Below are 19,166 nucleotides of genomic sequence, written 5' to 3'. Positions count from 1 at the left end.
TCTACCGCCTGCAACACCCAGATATCAGCAGGTCCTCATTGACTGCAAACACTAATTTTACAGAAGAGCATATAAAGGTTTATACAATAAACTCTTTGCTGTACACACAGAAACAAAATGGTTTTAACCACAGCCAAGGCCTTCTCTAACACTGTGATTCAAGTAACTAACAATATGGAGCCATTGGAATTTATAAAAAAGTTTTGGTTCGAATGAAAAGGTTAACTCAGACCCTGCAATGATACAAAAAGAACCAAGTCAGTCAGCACAGAGTTGATTTTGTATTTAATTTCAACAAAATGGTAATACACTTGCATAACGTGAAGTACAGTACTTTTATTGCACAAAACAATACATGCTGAGTAGAATAACTTTTCTCAATATGGTAACACTTTTTCTGTAACCAAGTTGCTGCGGTTCCGGATTTTGTGGAACCCAACTTGCTGTTGCTAAAAATACAGAGATTTCTGCGCATGCGGGATCTACTAGCCTTCTCCTTTCAGCTGCTGCTCAGTGCTGAGTCACTCCGTTACTCCACTGCGGCTTGTACACAAAACAGTTAGAACAAACGTAAGCACGACACAAGTTGTCTAGCAATGTTATTTTTTCATCATCATTGCAAACATCGGCTAACCAGGAGGCAGACTCCTGGCTATATGGCAGCATAACTATAAAGATTATATCATCACACAAAACTGTGTAGACCGTCTTGTTTGAGACTATTGCTATGGCAATATCCGTTACACCAGACAGATAAGGTTGTAGCCTTGATACATATTTTTGGAACGTTCGTTCAAATTGCAGCTGTTCAGACATGAGGCAGCGACATCGGCTACATCATCATATATCGATCAAATTGGTTTTGGGTTCAGAAGAGGGTGAGTAAATAGAGAAACGTAACACATGCGCAGAATGTGATTTAGATCCTTAGATTTTAGAAATACCTTTCCAGATGGGTGAGGCGGGGACGTACACTCTGTATTCGTAGCCTTTCTGTAAATGTGGTACCCTCGCTTTGATACAATTTATTTGAGAATACTTTGGAAAAGGTTCAACGTTACATTACACACATCTTCATGTCAAGTAAACTTGAATTAAGGCACTATCATTTTGTCATTATAAAACACCAGCATCAAACAGGACAAGGTTGTCACTTTTAATCAGAGATGCATTTTTACAGACACCATCACACCAACCATATCATCTACTCATTCTTTCCTCAGTTCACCTCATCCAGTTCCCTACTACATCCAAAACCAACATAATTAACTACAAACAAACTAACTAGTACTTCATTACATGTTACTATACTCTATACATGGGCCGTGTGCATTTTCTGCTGGTGTATCCTGAGATAGCTCCTCTCTGAGAAACTCAGTGTGTACAGGCGAACGGCCTCTCTCCCGTGTGGACCTTCAGGTGCATCTTCAGATGGTGCGTGTGGGAGAACCTTTTCTCACACTGGGGGCAGCTATTGGGTTTCTCCCCTGTGTGGACCCTCTGGTGCCTCTTCAGGCTGGACGAGTGGGAGAAACTGACCCGGCACAGGTGGCAGCCATAAGGTTTCTCCCCTGTGTGGACCCTCTGGTGCCTCTTCAGGTGACAAGCTTCGGCAAAGCGCATCTGACACTGGGTACAGCCAAACGGTTTCTCCCCTGTGTGCATCCTCATGTGGACCTCCACCTGTTTGGGGAAACTGAAGGCTTTCCCACAGAACGAACACGGGAAGCGCTTCTCTTTGCCATTAGATCTGCTGATACCATTACCACTACTGTCATTTGTCAATGGGCTTGTGTAGCCATTTAGTGTTGCAGCATTGTCTGAGGTCTGGTTTAACATAAGGAGAGTGTGAGGAGGACGAAGGCCAGGGAGTGTCTGTGTTGTCGCAGGGTCCATGTTCCAGTTGATAGATCCTAAAGAAGGCAGGCTGAAGGCACCACCTGTTAGGGGGTTAACCTGAGGCGCCATCAGTCTCTCTGAATCACAACTATAGGAGCAGGACGGAGCATCGCTAGCCAAGTCTGTGTCTGTTGTCTCACGCCGCATATGGACACCTCCCTGTAGACCAAATCTATGCCTTGCCTTGGTCTCTGCCAGTCTGTTGTCATGGAGACTAAGTTCAGTTGTTGTTTTGTGTTCGACTGTCTGTTTCTGGTTGTGGTTAACAGTGGTGTTCCCCAGCCCAGAGTTGAAGACGCTGTCCCATCCACTGACCTCCACTATGTCACCGCTAGTCCTGGCCTGCTCATTGATGTCCTCCCCCAGGCCCTTGGCTGCACCCATCTGGGTATGGGAATCCAATATGGACGCCCAGTCTCCTCTGTTAGCCTCCAGCCAACCACCTGCAGGAAGACGTTAGAAAATAGACTTTAAAAACATGGCAGAGAAAACTCTACATGTGGAGTTTTTGTCAATTACCTGGTCAAGTTCATACATTGTGTGTTTTTGTATGTAAACATAAGTTGTATTGATTTCATTTTATGAATGAAGAAAATGAAAAGAATTCCCATTGAAGATCTATTACTGTATGTAGGCTATATGTATTTCTCCCTTACTTTGCACCCCCATCTTTAGTCCACTAAGCAGATCAATGCTCTCTGGTCCGTCTTCTATGGTCTCTTCTTTGACTAGCAGCAGATCAGGCTTCCCATCCTCCATGTCTACTGACTGTAAGAGATACAGAGTGAGAGAATGTTGGATCAGGAAATATGATATGAGCACCTGCTATGGAGCATCTTCTGATTGGGCAATGAGGGACTGCTATGAGTACTATGCAAACATGTTAGTTAATTTGATACTACACAAAAAGTCTGAGTAGAAGTGCTGATCGAGGATCAGGTCCCCACCTGTCTATATAGTCTTCTTCAGTATGATCTAAAAGGCAAAACCGATCCTAGATCAGCTCTCCTACTCTGAGAGGCTTTGTGGATACGGGCCCTGACCTAATACCATACAGACAGTAGTTTACAGTGGGCTCACCTCAGTGAGACTGTGTGTGGTCCTGTGCCGCTGAGCTGGTTCCTCTGTGGGTTCAGAAGGTGTTGTCTGGTTGTCCTCAATGACCATGGTCCCCTCAGGGTTCCCCAGACCCTCCTCACACCCCTCCTCCTTCACCAGCAGCACCTCTGGACCCTCCTCCTCCTGGAAGAGAGAGGTGATACAGATTACACAGACATACACTCCCTCAGGTACGTACACAGAGATAATAAACACACTTTCAACATGGAGTATTTACCCATCCCCACTATGTTTGAGTCCTATACTGTAGTTACAGAATGACTTCATTGTTGTTAAACCCATCATGGTGGACATAAATATGATGTTGTGGGTAAAAATAAATCAGCTGAAGCCTGGTAAAGAGCCATCCAGTCCTGCTAGTTATAGACCTATTGCACTTACATAGAATCTCTGTAAACTAATGGAAAAGTTGATTGTGGGTAGATTGTTGTATTATCTGGAACATAGGGGTCTATTAAGTCCATCTCAGAGTGGATTCAGAAAAAGGAGGACTACCCTTGATGCACTGGTTACAATTAGTACCGAGGTGACCAAAACTTTGGCAATGAAGGAAGTGATGTTAATAGTATATTTTGACATAGAAAAAGCATATGATACAATGTGGAGGGAAGGTCTACTGATTCAATTGAATGACGTGTGTATAGGTGGGAGAATGTACAACTGGATTATGGATTTCTTGTTTGACCGAACCTTCCAGGTCAGGTTGGGATCGGAGTTATCAGGAGAATATGAGGTGGAAAATGGAACTACACAAGGTAGCACCATTAGTCCCACCTTATTCACGTTGATGATTGATGGTACCTTAGGGAACATCGGACAGGGTATAGGGGCGGCCTTATATGCAGATGATGGTGCCATTGTATTAGATAAAAGGCAAGGAGCTGAATGATCCTTATCATGGGGTTTCAAGTTATCTGTATCTAAATCATGCCACATGTTCGCTAACAAAAACATAAAGGAAGATGTCAGTGTTCGATTATATGGACAATGATTGGAAAGGGTATTGGTTTGGGGCTATGGTTTGATGAAAAGCTTACATGGAGACATCATATTACATGTATTGAGACTAAATGTAAGAAAGTATTCAATCTTATGAGGACAATAGTTGGGCATGACTGGGGGGCAGATCTTTGCCCAGAGATTGGGAAAAGGGTTAATGAATATGGAATCAGGGACCTTGTTATTGGGCCATCTGTGGCAATAGGAAATGTGCGACTGTGGTTTTATACAAGAACAGTATGTTGATTTTAGCCTAATCCAAGGTTTCCCAAACTCGGTCCTCAGGACCCCAAAGAGTGCATGTTTTTGTTTTTGTTCTAGCACTACACTAAGCCTAGTGGATGACAAATTGTTTTTAACCAAGACAGAATAACTTACTTTTTCCTACATAACATAAGTACAGCAGATCCCCTTATTGTATGGGACACTTTTAAATGTGCCTTTAGAGGCCATGCAATTCAATACTCATCTTTAAAACAAAAACATTTTAGGCCAAAAGAGTTAATCTTAAAAAGGAAATAGATGAACTAACAGTACAGATAGATAGCTATAAAAACAATACCATAGAGGTACAGAATAAGTTACAGGAAAAACAAAAAGAAATGGAGGAACTTATTCAAGAAAGATCAAGTGTAATATATTATAGAAATTAAGCGAACTGGATGGAATATGGGGAAAAATGCACCAAATATTTTTTTTATCTTCAACATAGAAATGCTACCAAAAATGTTTTACAGAAACTTGTTGCAAATAACGTTCTCAATGATTCACCTAACGATCTTTTGAAAGAGGAACCAAAGTACTTTAAGTATATGTTTTCATTTCAGCCTCCTCCATTTCCAATAACTGAAGTTAATAATAAGATTTTTTTTCTTCTATTAATAGTATAAAATTAACAGTTATACAGAAAGACTAATGTGAAGGCCTAATTACAGAGGAGGAACTTCTAGATGCAATTCAAGCCTTAAGTCCGGGAAAACTCCAGGGCTGGATGGCATACCAGTTGAATTATATCAAATATTTTTCTATGTACTCAAAGGTCTGTTATTAACATATTTTAACCACTCCTATAAAAATGGTAGACTATCAGATACTCAGCAAGAAGGTCTTATTTCACTATTACTGAAACAGGACCCAGATGGTAAATATAAAGATCGAGTCCACCTAAAAAACTGGAGACCCCTTACACTCCAGTGTTGTGATGCCAAAATCCTAGCAAAATGCATAGCGCATAGAATTAAAAAGGTTTTCTTGGATATTGTTCATCCTAATTAGACAGGTGTTTTACATGGACAGTACATTGGAGATAATATACAGTGCACCCCATGACTTTTTCCACATTTTGTTACGTTACAGCCTTATTCTAAAATGAATTAACTAGTTTTTTTCCCTCATCAATACCCAATAATGATAAAGCAAAAACCGTTTTTTTGCACATTTATAAATACAGAAATACAGAAATATGACATTTACATAAGTATTCAGACCCTTTTGCTTTATTGAAGCACCTTTGGCAGTGATTACAGCCTCGAGTGTTCTTGGGTATGACGCTACAAGCTTTGCACATCTGTATTTGGGGAGTTTCTACCATTCTTCTCTGCAGATCCTCTCAAGCTATGTCAGGTTGGATGGGGAGCGTCACTGCACAGCTATTTTCAGGTCTCTCCAGAGATGTTCGATCGGGTTCAAGTCTGGGCTCTGGCTGAGCCACTCAAGGACATTCAGAGACTTGTCCCGAAGCCACTCCTGCATTGTCTTGGTTGTGTGCTTAGGGTCATTGTCCTGTTGGAAGGTGAACCTTCGCCCCAGTCTGAGGTCCTGAGCGCTCTGGAGCAGGTTTTTATCAAGGATCTCTCTGTACTTTGCTCTGTTCATCTTTCCCTCGATCCTGACTAGTCTCCCAGTCCCTGCCACTGAAAAACATCCCCACAGTATGATGCTGCCACCACGCTTCACCGTAGGGATGGTGCCAGGTTTCCTGCAGACGTGACGCTTGGCATTCAGGCCAAAGAGTTCAATCTTGGTTCCATCAGACCAGAGAATATTGTTTCTCATGGTCTGAGAGTCCTTAGGTGCCTTTAGGCAAACTCCAAGCGGGCTGTCATGTGCCTTTTACTGAGGACTGGCTTCCGTCTGACCACTCTACCATAAAGGCCTGATTGGTGAAGTGCTCCAGAGATGGTTGTCCTTCTGGAAGATACTCCCATCTCCACAGAGGAACTCTAGAGCTCTGTCAGAGTGACCATCGGGTTCTTGGTCACCTCCCTGACAAAGGCCCTTCACCCCTGATTGCTCAGTTTGGCTGGGCAGCCAGCTCTAGGAAGAGTCTTGGTGGTTCCAAACTTCTTCCATTGAAGAATAATGGAGGCCACTGTGTTCTTGGGGACCTTCAATGCTGCAGAATTTCTTTGGTACCCTTCCCCAGATCTGTGCCTCGACACCATCCTGTCTCGGAGCTCTACGGACAATTCCTTCGACCTCATGGCTTGGTTTTTGCTCTGACATGCACTGTCAACTGTGGGACCTTATATATACACAGGTGTGTGCCTTTCCAAATCATGTCCAATCAATTGAATTTACCACAGGTGGACTCCAATCAAGTTGTAGGAACATCTCAAGGATGATAAATGGAAACAGGATGCACCAGAGCTCAATCCTATAGAAGATTTGTGGGCATACTGGCCCTCCTGTAGTTCAGTTGGTAGAGCATGGCGCTTGCAACGCCAGGGTTATGGGTTCGATTCCCACAGGGGGCCAGTATGAAAAATGTATGCACTCACTAACTGTAAGTCGCTCTGGATAAGAGCGTCTGCTAAATGACTAAAATGTAAAAAAGTGTGTGCGAGCAAGGAGGCCTACAAACCTGACTCAGTTACACCAGCTCTGTCCGGAGGAATGGGCCAAAATTCACCCAACTTATTGTGGGAAGCTTGTGGAAGGCTACCCGAAACGTTTGACCCAAGTAAAACAATTTAAAAGGCAATGCTACCAAATACTAATTGAGTGTATGTAAAGTTCTGACCCACTGGGAATGTGATGAAATAAATAAAAGCTGAAAAAAATTCTCTATACTATTATTCTGACATTTCAAATTCTTAAAATAAAGTGGTGATCCTAACTGACCTAAGACAGGGATTTTTTACTAGGATTAAATGTCAGGAATTGTGAAAAACAGAGTTTAAATGTATTTGGCTAAGGTGTATGTAAACTTCCGACTTCAACTGTAAATAAGGTATCTGTTTTGTATTTTTTATACATTTATTATGGGGTATTGTGTGTAGATTGATGAGGAAAAAAACCAATGTAATCCATTTTAGAATAAGGCTGTAACGTAACAAAATGTGAAAAAAGTCAAGGGGTCTGAATACTTTCCGAATGCACTGTAAGACAAGTACTGGAAACAATAGAACACTATGAAAAATCGGGGAAACCAGGTCTGGTATTCCTTTGGTAAAGGCCTTTGATAAAGTACGACTGGAATTTATATATAAATGCCTGGACTATTTTAATTTTGAAGAATCTCTTTTACAATGGGTTAAAGTTATGTATAGTAACCCAAGGTGTAAAATAGTAAATAATGGCTACTTCTCAAAGTATTAAATTGTCAAGAGGAGTAAAACAAGGTTGTCCACTATCGGCATATCTATTTATTATGGCCATCGAAATGTTAGCTATTAAAATCAGATCCAACAATAATATCAAGGGGCTAGAAATCCAGGGCTTAAAAACAAAGGTGTCATTGTACACTGATGGTTCATGTTTTCTTTTAAATCTACAATTTGAAACCCTGCACAGCCTCGATCTAGAAAATTTTTCAAACCTCTCTGGATGAAAACCGAATTTATGATAAGTGCACCATATTACGTATTGGATCTCTAAAAAATAAAACTTTGACATTACCATGTAGTTTACCAATAAAATTATCCGACAGTGAAGTGGACATACTCGGTATTCATATCGTGAAATAAATACATTTTAATAGAAAGTTAGCCAAATTAGATACGATTGTCTATTTGTGGAAAAATCACCCTGATTAATTATTTACCCATTTTTACTTATGGCTTGTTTTTTAAATTATATGAGCCAGACAAAATTAAAAATGGGCCTATTTATATAATGAACATGATTTCGGAGGGCAGAAATTATTAAATATGAAAGCATTGGACCTCTCACTAAAGGCTTCAGTCATACAAAAACTATACTTAAATCCTAAAGAGTTCTCTAGCTGATTAGTAAGAATGGCTCACCCTGTGTTCAAAAATGGCCTTTTTCGCTTCATTCAGATTACAACCTCTCACTTTCGGTTATTTGAAAATGAAATGATCTCCATAACATCGCTATTTTTAAAACAATACATCACCAAAAGTATGTGGACACCTGCTCGTCGAACATCTCATTCCAAAATCATGGGCATTAATATGGAGTTGGTCCCCCCTTTGCTGCTATAACAGCCTCCACTCTTCTTGGAAGGCTTTCCACTAGATGTTGGAATATTGCTGCGTGGACTTGCTTCCATTCAGCCACAAGAGCATTAGTGAGGTCGGGCACTGATGTTGGGCGAAGTTGGAAGCAAAGAATCGTCTAGAATGTCATTGTATGCTGTAGCATTAAGATTTCCCTTCACTGGAACTAAGAGGCCTCGCTGGAACTATGATAAACAGCCCCAGACCATTATTCCTCCTCCACCTAACTTTACAGTTGGCACTATGCATTAGGGCAGATAGTGTTCTCCTGGCATCCGCCAAAGCAAGATTTGTCCATCGGACTTCCAGATGGTGAAGCGTGATTCATCACTCCAGAGAACGCGTTTCCACTGCTCCAGAGTCCAATGGCGGCAAGTTTTACACCACTCCAGCCGACGCTTGGCATTGCGCATGGTGATCTTAGGCTTGTGTGCGGCTGCTCGGCCATGGAAACCCATTTCATGAAGCTCCCGACGAACAGTTCTTGTGCTGATGTTGCTTCCAGAGGCAGTTTGGAACTCGGTAGTGAGTGTTGCAACCGAGAACAGACGATTTTTACGCGCTACGCCCTTCAGCACTCGGCGGTCCCCTTCTGTGCGCTTGTGTGGCCTACCACACCGTTGTTGCACCTAGACGTTTCCACTTCCCAATAACAGCACTTACAGTTGACCGGGGTAGCTCTTGCAGGACAGAAATTTGACTAACTGAGTTGTTGGAAAGGTGACATCCTATGACGGTGCAACGTTGAAAGTCACTGAGCTCTTCAGTAAGGCCATTCTACTGCCAATGTTTGTCTATGGAGATTGCATGGCTGTGTGCTCGATTTTATACACCTGTCAGCAAAGGGTGTGGCTGAAATAGCCGAATTCACTAATTTAAAAGGGGTGTCCACATACGTTTGTATATATAGTTTATTATGGTTAAACTCAAATATACTAATTGATTAAAACAAAAATGGAAAATGTTTAAAAACTGTATAATCTTTGTACATGATATCATAAATAGGACTGGTGGAGTTCACACACATGCAGTTAACAAAAATATATGGAAACGTCTGCTCTATCCAAAATTACAACCAACTGATTGCAGCATTACCACAAAAATGGAGGAGGCAAGTGGAAAGGGGAGAAGGTACACCATACAGGTTGCAAAATAGTTGGGAGGAGATTTTCGATGTACCGATTCACAAAACGACGCTGGATTTTGTTATTTCGTATTCTATAAGCTACTTAACAAACTAGGCTATATTGGAACATTGGATATAACGGTTATTTAAAGCTTTCAGGAATTTGATTTGTATCAACTCATAAAAGGAGCCCACTAGAGTATGTTACTCCACCCAAACCTTCATAGATTTGATCTTGGTGTCTGATAAATCTAAGATGTCTCAAAGTAGTGTCATTCCCTATGGGATTAGTGATCATTCTATGATTTACTGCACAAGAAAATCAAATAAAAAAGCTCTAACTGCCATAACACAATAACTGTGAGATCTGAAACATTATAAGAAAGATGCATTTATTGATCATTTGAGTAAAGTTAACTGGGACCCGGTACTTACATGTCTAGATATGAATTATAAATGTGAAAAACTTTAAATAAAGATTATTTTAAACAAAAACACAAAAAAAGAAACAGGATGGAACTGTTTCAACAAATGTTTCTTAAGCATTGTGAATACTATGGCTCCATGGAAAACTGTTAGAATTAAACAAAGAACTGAAACTTGGATGAATCAGGAAATCCTTGAGGACATTAAATCAAGGAATACTGCTTTTGTAGAATATAACAGTACCAAAGACGAAGAGGCTCTCAATAGCCACATAACCCTAAGGAACAAATCTAGTCAAATGATTGAAGATGTCAAAAAAACATATTTTTAAACGAAACGAGTGAAAGTTGTGGAAGAAGTTGTGGCAGTAACTAAACATAATGATGGGCAGAAGGCAAATTGTAAAAGCGTTGGTCTGGAGGTCAGTGGGGAAATAACATTTGACAAGGAAGTGGTAGCTGATAGTTTCAATACATTTTTCACAACAGTTGCCACAAATTTGGTTGAGAAGCTACCTGATTGTACTGTGTGTTTGGTTATGGTCAGGTTTGGACGCTACAGACGCTTTCGTGAGAAGACCGATTTTCAGAATGTCTCATGGTCTAACAAACACCGCTGTAACTCGGACACCTTCCACCGCAGATGTGGAAGGCCGCTATTGGCAGATGCGGTGGATTGCGACGCAGCCCATACAATAAAAATACGATATCTCTAGCTTAAACAGATTTCGAAGGGGATTTTTTTAAAATGCTAATTTAATTTCCACGGGGGCGCTGACATCAACTCTAGGGGTTTTTAAACCCCCCCTCTCGTACTCATCTGGAGGTCGAGCATTTTAAGCAGCTAGGCTGGCTATCTGTGGAAAAAAATAGTAGTATTAATTCAACTTGGTCTGGTCCACAACATTATCACAGACTCCCCAGGAACTGTGGTGGAGAAATCAGAATTAGCTAAGTAACATAGATAATTAAGATGTCTGATCTGCAGAATATGCTTATATGATTGAACTGTTGAACTCTTGTTATTAGAATGTCTCCTTTTGGGCTCTGGTGTGGGTAGCTGCACTTCCTCCCTTATATGGGCCTCAGTCACCTGGGGCCCAGAGAGGGGAGAAGTCAGGCTTGTCTATCACATGTCCTTGTTGCTCAGAAAGAGAGTAGCGCAAAGGAGGACAGAAGGAAACATTGTTTCCATATGTGAATGTGTTTTTACCTATTGCAAACCATGTGAAGGGATGGCGTGAGTAATGTGACCCAATCACTTGTCTCCGCAATGTCTGTGTGTCAGTCACCCCCTCCTTTGGCCTTCGGGGAGATTTTTCTCTCCCCTGGTTCCCTTTTTAGCAAGGTGGAAACTAAGTAGCAACAAATGTCCTTCTAAGTACTGAACAAAACAACAAGTTCTTTGTATTTGGGGCTAAGGTCTGGCACAGGATGTGTGGGGTAGTGTCTGGAACCATTGTACGTCATCTCTGAGGTTGCACCTATCCTGAGATAGTATATAACCCAGAGGCTCACTCCACTCAGGAAGCTCTGACTATATCCACTCTGTGTGCATGTTGTGACAGCTCCCTTATTAATAAGTACAATAAAGATTTTTGATCAAGTATAACCTAATAATTGGTGATTGGTTCTGGCTCTCCTCATTTGTTAAATCAGAATATCCACCACAAAACCTATCCAACTAGCCAGAGACTAATATTCATTGTTTAATATTCTATTTGGTAAGAACACCTTTGTATATACTGGTGCTGTTGAATGGAACAAACTACCACGGCAACTCAAAGCCATATCAACCATAAACACTTAAAAAGAATGTCAAAAGCTGGCTAATGAGTGAACAGTAACTTTTTAGTTGTCTGTATCTCTGTAATGTGTTGGTATCTATGTTATTGTATATATATAAAAAATAATAAAAAGTATGGGACTATAATGCAAATAAGTCCCAGACTTTATTGTGCAATCCCAGTAACATTTAAAAAAAGATTTGTACTGTGTGTATATGTATTTTTTTACCGACAAATAAAGATTGAATCAATCAATCGGAGTTGACGATAAGGAAATACATAAAAGACCGTAAATACACAACCACATACAGTATTTAGCCATGGAGCACATTCTGATTGGCCAGTGAGGGGTCAAACTTCGACACTCCTACAACTTATTTATTCATCAAAACCTAGCCCTTTCACGCCACCACCAGCTACTGCACCCATAATTATCGCTGTGAAAATAGGTAAAATATTTCGGACACAACCCTGGACCTATAGCATTACCGCCAGCGCTAAGATTTACCATTGCATTAGGTTTGTTATTAAAGAGTCTTTAGAATGAAAAGTCCCATTTTGTGTTTATTAAACATAAACAAGTGTTAAATACACCATATGAAAACCACACATACACGTCTCAACAAAAAAGTCAGCATGAACTTGATAAACTGCGTTCATTTTCTCATAAAAGGTGTCTTGGGAAATGTTGTGAACATCAAATATCCTACACAGTACAAACACAATATGAAACAGATTTTTTAGGCTTATATATCACACAATGTCTGGATGCAATATTCTACCCAGGAATATTCAACACTGAAATCTGTTACTCTCATTATTCCAAATTCATTTGTGGATCTTTTCTGCTGCCAACAATGACAATTCATCTTTGTCTTTAATGCAGGGTTTGACCTAAAAGTCAGAAGCTATTGGGTGGAATTTTTGCTTTCTATGTTATACAGTGGAATGGTTTTTCTGCTGGTGTATCCTGAGGCATCTCCTTTCTGAGAACCTCTTCCCGCAGTGCATACAGGCGAACGGCCTCTCTCCCGTGTGGACCTTCAGGTGCATCTTCAGGTGGTCCTGGCGGGAGAACCTCTTCTCACACTGTGGGCAGCTGAAGGGTTTCTCCCCTGTGTGGACCCTCTGGTGCCTCTTCAGGTCACCAGCCTGGACAAAGCGCATCTGACACTGTGGGCAGCTGAAGCATTTCACCCCTGTGTGGACCCTCTGGTGGAGCTCCACCTTCTGGGGGCAGCTGAAGCCTTTGTTACAGAACATGCAGAGGAACCGTTTCTCTTTACTATTGGCTGATGTGGCTACCCCTCCCTGAGCCAGGGCTCTAGCCCTGTCGTTTGAGTTCAATACCTGATCGAAAAGGACGCTGCCATGTGAATCGGAAGGCCCCATCGACGTGGACACTGGGTCACGATCCCTGAACGCATGTAAAGGGGAGTGGGTGGCAATATTTTTATTTGTCTCTAAGTTTCCCCTGTAATCTAAGAAATCCCTGCCCTGCGAGTGTCCGTCTCCTAGGTGACTATCTGCATTCCATGTGGGAGGAGCATCGCCCTCCACTTTCACAGTCACCTCATCTACCACTATAACCTCCCCTTCCTTATCTAGGCACCCTTCAGAGTATACACTACTACTGTACTGGTTCCAGTCCCCTCTAGATAGATTAGTCTGTGTCTCTAAACCCAAGGGCATATTGCCAGGGTCCATCTCTGTAGCGTAAGAACAAGACGGATCATTACCGCCATTGTTTAATGCATTACCATAGCCATCCCCACGGGTAGGAACCATCCTCTGGCTCTGATGAAATACTGGTAAATACTCTGAGCCAGGAGCAGGAGGACAGCCCAGTCTCCCCAGGCCCAGTCTCTCTGGGTCTGATCTGTGGTCAGATCCTGTGTGTAAGAGCCTGTGTGTTAAAGTCACTGTGTCTGCCTTTGACTTGAGGACGGTATTCGGCATTCCACTGACCTCCGTGATGCTGCGTTGGGTCCTGGGCGGTGCTGGGGCGGTGTCCTCCGTGGCTACAGGGGGCGCTCCAGCCGCTCCAGTCTGGATGTCTCTGCTTTGCCATGGGTCCTCCTCTCCTTCAGTCCTCTCCTGCTTGACACCAGGACCTGCAGCCTCTGTATCTGCTGACTGAGACAAGAAGAGAGGAGGTTATTACCGGTACATGAGTTGAATTGGATAACAATGTCGTAAGGAAGTCTCACAAGCTCCCCTATGGCATATAAATTAGGATGTACATGTAAGCAAGTGAATAGCTGAGGGCAGCCTTTCTGAAATAAACTGGCCACATTTGATTTACAAAGTAACTGTAATTTTTAATGCAACACTATTACACTAACCTCTATCATGATAATGTGTTGGGTTGAGGTTCCACTCCCCTCATCAACAGTGATTGGTTGGTCATCTCTCCATGTATTGGGTCCTGCTGGCTTCACAAAGCTCCTGTGGCCTCCAGTGAGATGTCCTTCATCTGAGAGATTGATGGGGGGAAAGAGGTGGTGGTTAGGTTAGCTACAGTCATTGCTACGGTATATTGTACACTATTGACACTGTCTAGGATTGGCAAGGATGTGAGGTAACACTTCTCAACTCCTTGATATACTATTGATTGATGTATTATGTTCCATGCATCACATTATCATTGAGTAAATAATAGAATCTGGTTAGTATTGTTGTGGGTCATCTTTTGTATGATGCGTGGGTTACGATGATGCCACAACAAGGAATACTCTTGCTGATGCTGTTTATTACCTTCCACAAGTAAGATACCTCACACAGCACAGTGTGAATTAGTAGCAACTAGCTATAGGTATACCGGTTAGTTAGTATGTGTTAGGATGCTTATCTTTGTACAAGACGAGCAGTGCTCCAATCCCGTTTCGTTAAACCATCAAGCAAATGAAGCAATCCCTTTATCAACAGACTATCACCAGGCGCTTGCCCACTATATATGAAATACCCATGAACAACAGTAACCAATAGGATTACAGGGGACGTGCCAACACACACGGTGAGCACCATAGGATGTATGTGGTTTGAGGTGCAATGACTGTACAATCGCTATGATATTGGCTCTTCTAAGTAACTAAGTAATCAGGGGAATTATTGCATACTATCCGAAAACTGACCAAGACCCAAATCTGGGTAACACATCTGAACATATGTGCAGAAGGGAACGGGGCTCGAGGCACTGAGATTAACTCTTGTTGATGCAAAATGTACCTCTTGCCATTACTCTGTATCGATCAGAAATCTTGACACTACTGGGACGACTGGCGAGAACGCGCTCTCGTATTGTCCTCTCTGCGCGCTCCCGTGCCACCTTCAGTTCCAGTAGCTGTAGTTTCCTCCGTAATGTCCTGTTTTCTTTCTGGCTTTGAGTTATTTCCAAACGAAACACTGCATAGTCGTCGTCTACGAGTTTACAGATCTCTGACACCGCCGCATTCGCTAGCACCTCCATAATGGAGGCTATTTGAGTGTGAAAAACCACACAGTTAGCCATTGTTAGCAGCCAAGTTAGCTAGCTAGCTAGCTTTACAGATAACATCTATCAACCAAGTCTTGTCTCCAACGTGAATGAAAGACTACATGGTGTAAGTACGAGTTCCAGGGTGCTAATGAACGTCTAAATAACAATAAAAAAGCTGACGTGGAAATTCTTCTTTGCTATCATGGCGTTCCACATGTTTGTGCATGCCGCCACCTACTGTACGGGAGTGTGTGGTCGACCACGTTACAGTTTGTGATACAAAAAAAATAAAAAAAATGCACCACCAACTAACCCTGGGCGATTTGGAAAGCCATAGTCCGTCAATAAATTATATAAGAATACTCGTAGGAAAGGTTTTCATCTTTAGCTCACAATCTGTGAATACTATACGATTAGAAAGGTTCAAAATGTATGTAAAACATCACAGCACAATTGAACAATATATGGCACATGGAAACCAAACGAGGGTGGTCTATGGTGATAGGTGGGATGGGCTGAGAGTGGCTGAGGGGTGGGATTAAAGAGCTTATGTTTGGTCATGTATTATTGTTATGTGATTGATTTATGTAAAATGTGTATGCAAAATGTGTATGTAAAATGTATGTATATGTAGCAGAAAAACTGTAAAAAAAATAATTAAAAGATATGTGTCCTCCGAAGAGGATGGGTTAAAAAGAAATAAAGCCTTGGAAGGACATGACTCTTTCATTCAACACACCTTGTCTCTTTTGCTGTAAAACCGTGTACACCCAAGTTCCTTTCTTTCAGCTGCCACCACAACAGCTATTTTCTTTGATTTACATGCCATTACTGTGGTACAGTTGATAACCATGGCAATGAATGCTAAGAAGCCAACCTTACTGAAGCACAAATTCGTATCACTATGTATTGGCCAAGGCCTACTACTCACCCTTGACCCATCATCCTCTACTCTCTTCACTGCCTCAGCATATGACACCTTCTAATCTACTCTGACTCTGACCCTGGCAACCTCAACCGGTCTCGCTTGCACCGGGAACTTCTGATCCCCAGCAACATGGGCACCCCCACAATTGACAACGTTTTTCCCACCGATACTACACATTCCATTGTCCCATGCCCTCTTGCACACTTATCACATTTTGGAATCTCACTCCTACACACTGCTGCAACATGACCATAAGCTTGGCATCTGAAACACCTTAGTGGGTTCAGCTCAAAAGCTCTCATGGGATAACTGACATATCCTAACATTACTTTATCAGGTAAAGACTGCTTCAAAACTCAAAAGGACAGGCCGTGTCTTCTCAGTTTCACCACGCTTGCCACAGGGTCTGTGTCGCACCAAACTGCGGGCGTCACAGACACAGGGAATCTTCCATTTCAGTTGCTCCACCTCAACACCACCCCAGTAATCACTCCTTTCAAAGGCACACTGCTCCGGAGAGCAAAGCAAGTCAAAGGTCTTGTCCCGAGGCATGTGACGCGAAGCGCCCGCTCCCTCTGGGCGGAAGAAACACACAAAATCATCACAAGTCCACTTCGAGCTACCTTCACCAATTTCACAGTACCCAAATACTTATGTACCCAGCCTGAGACAACATATGGGTCAGCCAAAAGGCAGGGATCCACTTTCTCCAAAAATGTCACTCCCACTGGGCCAGAAACATCCTTTGCATGACCATCGGGGCGAGGCTGGGACTCGGAGGTCTTCACCACACCTGCCACCGCATGTACAGTGCCTTTGGAAAGTATTCAGACCCCTTGACTTTTTCCACATTTTGTTACGTTACAGCCTCATTCTAAAATGGAGTAAAAAAAAAATAATCCTCAGCAATCTACACACAATACCCCATAATGACAAAACGAAAACAGATTTTTAGAAATCGTTGCAAATGTATTAAAAATACAAAACAGAAATACCTTATTTACATAAGTATTCAGACCCTTTGCTATGAGACTCGAAATTGAGCTCAGGTGCATCCTGTTTCCATTGATCATCCTTGAGATCTTTCTACAACTGTGGTAAATTCAATTGATTGGACATGATTTGGAAAGGCACACACCTGTCTATATAAGGTCCCACAGTTGACAATGCATGTCATAGCAAAAACCAAGCCATGAGGTCAAATGATTTGTCTGTAGAGCTCCGAGACAGGATTGTGTCGAGGCACAGATCTGGTGAAGGGTACCAAAAACTTTCTGCAGCATTGAAGGTCCCCAAGAACACAGTGGCCTCCATCATTCTTAAATGGAAGAAGTTTGGAACCACCAAGACTTTCCCTTGAGCTGGCCACCCGGCCAAACTGAGCAATCGGGGGAGAAGGGCATTGGTCAGGGAGGTGACCAAGAACCTGATGATCACACTAAAGGAGATCTAGAGTTCCTCTGTGGAGATGGGAGAACCTTCCAGAAGGACAACCATCTCTGCAGCACTTCACCAATCAGGCCTTTATGGTAGAGTGGCCAGATGGAAGCCACTCCTCTGTAAAAGGCACATGACAGCCCGCTTGGAGTTTGCCAAAAGGCACCTAAAAACTCTCAGACCATGAGAAACAAGATTATCTGGTCTGATGAAACCAAGATTGAACTCTTTGGCCTGAATGCCAAGCGTCACGTCTGGAGGAAACTTGGCACCATCCCTACGGTGAAGCATGGTGGTGGCTGCATCATGCTGTGGGGATGTTTTTCAGCGGCAGGGACTGGGAGACTAGTCAGGATCGAGGGAAAGATGAACGGAAACAAAGTACAGAGAGATCCTTGATGAAAACATGCTCCAGAGCACTCAGGACCTCAGACTGGGGAGAAGGTTTACCTTCCAACAGGACAACAACCCTAAGCATACAGCCAAGACAACGCAGGAGTGGCTTCGGGACAAGTCTCTGAATGTCTTTGAGTGGCCCAGCCAGAGCCCGGACTTGAACCCGATCTAACATCTCTGGAGAGACCTGAAAATAGCTGTGCTGTGACGCTCCCCATCCAACCTGACAGAGCTTCAGAGGATCTGCAGAGAAGAATGGGAGAAACTCCCCAAATACAGGTGTGCCAAGCTTGTAGCGTCATACCCAAGAAGACTATGCTGTAATCGCTGCCAAAGGTGCTTCAACAAAGTACTGAGTAAATCTGAATACTTACAGTAAGGGAAAAAAGTATTTGATCCCCTGCTGATTTTGTACGTTTGCCCACTGACAAAGAAATGATCAGTCTATAATTGTAATCAGTCTATAACCTCCCGAGTGGCGCAGTGGTCTAAGGCACTGCATCGCAGTGCTAGCTGTGCCACTAGAGATCCTGGTTCGAATCCAGGCTCTGTCGTAGCCGGCCGCGACCGGGAGACCCATGGGGCGGCGCACAATTGGCCCAGGGTAGGGGAGGGAATGGCCGGCAGGGGATGTAGCTCAGTTGGTAGAGCATGGTGTTTGCAACGCCAGGGTTGTGGGTTCGATAAAATAATGTATGCGCTAACTGTAAGTCGCTTTGGATAAGAGCGTCTGCTAAATGACTAAAATGTAAATGTAAATGTAATGGTAGGTTTATATGAACACTGAGAGACAGAATAACAAAATCCAGAAAAACGCATGTCAAAAATGTTATAAATTGATTTGCATTTTAATGAGGGAAATAAGTATTTGACCCCTCTGCAAAACATGACTTAGTACTTGGTGGCAAAACCCTTGTTGGCAATCACAGAGGTCAGACGTTTCTTGTAGTTGGCCACCAGGTTTGCACACATCTCAGGAGGGATTTTGTCCCACTCCTCTTTGCAGATCTTCTCCAAGTCATTAAGGTTTCGAGCCTGACGTTTGGCAACTCGAACCTTCAGCTCCCTCCACAGATTTTCTATGGGATTAAGGTCTGGAGACTGGCTAG

General features: G+C 42.6%; 1 protein-coding gene across 1 annotated transcript in view; it reads right to left on the bottom strand.

Moving 5' to 3' along the window:
- Positions 1 to 269: 269 nt before the first annotated feature.
- The window catches only part of LOC311110310 (uncharacterized protein), a 33,505-nt gene continuing 14,608 nt past the window's right edge, over positions 270 to 19,166 (bottom strand). The window contains exons 8-12 of the mRNA XM_084188846.1: positions 14,164 to 14,294; positions 13,787 to 13,954; positions 2,980 to 3,141; positions 2,556 to 2,667; positions 270 to 2,342 (exon numbers count right to left, since the gene is read on the bottom strand). Of these exons, the coding sequence (XP_084044972.1) occupies positions 1,375 to 2,342; positions 2,556 to 2,667; positions 2,980 to 3,141; positions 13,787 to 13,954; positions 14,164 to 14,294 (1,541 nt within the window). The 3' untranslated portion in view covers positions 270 to 1,374. The remainder of the gene's footprint in view (positions 2,343 to 2,555; positions 2,668 to 2,979; positions 3,142 to 13,786; positions 13,955 to 14,163; positions 14,295 to 19,166) is intronic.

This window comes from Coregonus lavaretus, assembly GCF_964263955.1.
Source record: "Coregonus lavaretus genome assembly, contig: SUPER_35_unloc_3, whole genome shotgun sequence".
In the NCBI taxonomy this organism is placed as follows: Eukaryota; Metazoa; Chordata; class Actinopteri; order Salmoniformes; family Salmonidae; genus Coregonus; species Coregonus lavaretus.
Note: the sequence above shows the minus strand (reverse complement) of the source record. Positions and strands in the feature narration are given on the sequence as shown.